Source organism: Acyrthosiphon pisum, chromosome A3 (assembly GCF_005508785.2).
Source record: "Acyrthosiphon pisum isolate AL4f chromosome A3, pea_aphid_22Mar2018_4r6ur, whole genome shotgun sequence".
Taxonomy (NCBI): domain Eukaryota; kingdom Metazoa; phylum Arthropoda; class Insecta; order Hemiptera; family Aphididae; genus Acyrthosiphon; species Acyrthosiphon pisum.
This window is the reverse complement of record NC_042496.1, coordinates 42,119,793-42,123,142: the sequence shown is the minus strand read 5'-3', so window position 1 is coordinate 42,123,142 and position 3,350 is coordinate 42,119,793. Positions and strand designations below refer to the sequence as shown.

Genomic DNA, 3,350 nt, shown 5'->3' with positions numbered 1-3,350 from the left:
CCCGGTGGTTCTTAGAATTTATATTTTCGGGTAGACAATTTTCCTGGCTTTCCGAATATATATGTTAAGTCAGTCGACTCTTTCCGGAACACGGTCGAAAAAAATAAAAACCACGTGCGCGTCTACGTCAAGCGTCATACCGGCATTGTTCACCTGGCGCTTTCATGAGCTAAGTACTGCTACTTAAGAAGCCCGGTGGTTCTTGGAATTTATATTTTCGGGTAGACAATTTTCCTGACTTTCCGAATATATATGTTAAGTCCGTCGACTCTTTCCAGAACATTGCCAAAAAAATTAAAAACCAAGTGCGGGTATACGTTTGCGGCATGCGCTCATTGGTCACCTGGGTCTTTCGCGCGCTAAGTACGATTACTTAAGAAGCCCGGTGGTTCTTGGAATACATATCGTCGGGTAGCAAATTTTCCTGGCTTTCCGAATATCTATGTTAAGTCCGTCGACTCCTTCCGGAACATTGCCAAAAAAATTAAAAACCAAGCCCGGGTATACGTTATGCGGAATGCGCTCATTGGTCACCTGGGTCTTTCGCGCGCTAAGTACGATTACTTAAGAAGCCCGGTAGTTCTTGGAATACATATCGTCGGGTAGAGAATTTTCCTGTCTTTCCGAATATCTATGCTAAGTCCGTCGACTCTTTCCGGAATATTGCAAAAAAAATTAAAAACCAAGCGTGGGTATACGTTATGCGGAATGCGCTCATTGGTCACCTGGGTCTTTCGCGCGCTAAGTACGATTACTTAAGAAGCCCGGTGGTTCTTGGAATAATATCGTCGGGTAGCAAATTTTCCAGGCTTTCCGAATATCTATGTTAAGTCCGTCGACTCCTTCCGGAACATTGCAAAAAAAATTAAAAACCAAGCGCGGGTATACGTAACGCATTGTCTGGCTGTTGTGTGCAGTGCTATGCCGCCTTTGCGGATCCATTTTATAATACTTAAAAACATAATATGAGGGTTTTACTGACAACAAAATATTTCGTGACGAATCTTTTGCTTCTATCTTGTGGTTAGAAATGGAAGTAGATCATACAAACGGCTATATAAAAAGTGGGCGCCTAGAAAATACTGTAATGCAACCGAGCATACAAGGGCTCTTATCACTGTCCACACGAAAAAATTGGTCACCTAGCTTTGGTCACCCAACTTCACACACGTAGTTTGAACATTTATTAAAATAAATTATTAATGAACTTTAATTGAGTAGTTATAACTTATAAGTATTGTGTTTGTATTTGTCTGTTTTAATTAATTAAATAAATAGCATTTTACCATCACTATACTCTATGAATGATGCATAGAACAATAAATCTTTAGAAGAAATCTATTGATTTCACACTGAAAATATTGATAGTGAATAATATGACTTATGAGTTACCAAGGTATACAATATTGTTCCATGGTATACAAATTAATTATTTAAATATAAATAATATGTAAAATATATTGTTAATGTTATAGCCGGTATTGGTAGTTGGTACTATAGGTATGGTACATAATATGAATTATGACTATTGGGGAAACAGATTAACAAAACGCGCTCTGGTGGAAATAATTTGTACCTTTCGATTCGGGATAGATTTTACTAGAATCACAGAACCTATAGTAAAAGTATACTACTGTTTTATTTTGTTTAATTCGTTTAAAGTCGACATACTGCTTCTTACTTGACGTACTTAATCGTTAGGTGTTCCATGTTATACATTTTTATTTTCTAAATAGAATTATGGAGTTAAACGTGCATGGTAAGTACTTATAATATTTTTAATTAACAATATTAACATACCTAGTTACGGACTATGTTAGTACATAGACCATTTAAATTTTTATGGTAAATCAACCATCTACCTATATTATTATTATATAATATATATATATATTATTACAATTATTAAATAATATTATAATTTAAATTTACAGAAATGGAAAATCAAGAGAATAAGAAAAAGAAAAAGAAAAAGAAAAAGAAAAGCAATAACTATTGCAGTGTTTATGGATGTAATAGTTTTTATTTAACTAATGAGTGTATAAGTTTCCACCGATTGCCAGATTTAAACGAACCAAAAATATCATGGAAAAATAGTTTTGGGATTGAAGAATTGGTAAATCGTCGCAGAATTTGGGCTGTCAAGTTAAAGCTATCTGAAGCAGCATTAACAAAAAAGCAATTACAGGTGTGTTCAAAACACTTTACTCCAAATGATTACTTGCCAGGTATGTTATTATGTACCTAATAAATTTTTGAAATACTCTATCACTTTTTATAATTAGTTAGTAAGTTGTATTAAAACTAATTGATAATCTAGGATTCAATAGAATACGTCAACGTCGTACTGTAAGAAAAGTATGTGTAAAAACTAATATGTAAATAAGTGTTATTTGCTCTAAGAGGCAATTCACATACCTAGTGTTAATAAATACAATTGTTTAAGTTTTCTTACATAAAAGCCATAGCGTACGGATTGATGTCCTGCAGCAAACCGTCCAATAATCCAATCACGATTTCGGACAGTTCGTGATTTGTCTGTCGTGCTATATCGAGGCGCCGGCGGTTGGCCTCTCCGGACTCTAGGAAATATAACTGACAGTTGTTGGCCCCTCCCGGGGCAACGGCCACCTCATTATTGGTCCTCCGATAGGTCTGACCGTGGGGGCGCATGTAAATTCCGCCCGAAAATGGTAAATTCCGCCCAAAATGAACTACAGGTAAAATAAGGTACATGTAAATTCCGCCCGAAAAAAATACAGGTAAAGAAACATACATGTAAATTCCGCCCGAAAAAATGTATAAGTAAAAAGTTCTTATTACTTAATGATGTTTAAAAGTTTAAAGTTTTTTTGAATTTTTCACATAGATTAAACATATTAAGTCAATAATTACAACATAAATTATGTATAATCGTAAGAATAGTAATAATTATAAAAGTAAATATAACAATCATAAAATAATAGTAAAATAAAATCATCATCAATAATTAGCACATATTATTATAAGTCGTGTATATTGTATAGCAGTATAGCATATAAAATTGTTAAAAATTGTTAAAATAGTCATAATTATAAAAGTAAATATAACAATCATAATATTATAGTAAAATTAAATCATAATCAATAATTAGCACAATATATAATATAAAAGTATTAAAAATCGTAAAATAGTAAAAATTATAATAAAAAATATCGAGTCAAAATATCACTTCCATACTATTTATTTTTTTTTTTTATTAAAATCCCCAAAATAATGAGCCACGTTTCCTACATAATCATCTATAGATATTTCATTATTTTATATTTTTTAATTATATTTTGCATGTATATATTTTTTTTTTTTTTTTT

At 32.4% G+C, this 3,350-nt stretch overlaps 1 protein-coding gene across 1 annotated transcript; it reads left to right on the top strand.

Annotated features, from left to right (window-relative positions):
• The first annotated feature begins 1,559 nt into the window (after window positions 1-1,559).
• LOC115034453 lies at window positions 1,560-2,382 on the top strand. Its single transcript, XM_029491500.1, has 3 exons — window positions 1,560-1,759; window positions 1,935-2,228; window positions 2,321-2,382. Exons 1-3 carry the CDS (start codon window positions 1,741-1,743, stop codon window positions 2,380-2,382), a joined length of 375 nt encoding a protein of 124 aa, XP_029347360.1. The 5' UTR covers window positions 1,560-1,740.
• Window positions 2,383-3,350: the final 968 nt, after the last annotated feature.

Excerpts from the sequence above, each read along its gene's own strand:
- LOC115034453 (XM_029491500.1), top strand. Across the intron at positions 2,229-2,320 it reads TCCAAATGATTACTTGCCAG|GATTCAATAGAATACGTCAA; the intron begins GTATGTTATTAT and ends TTGATAATCTAG.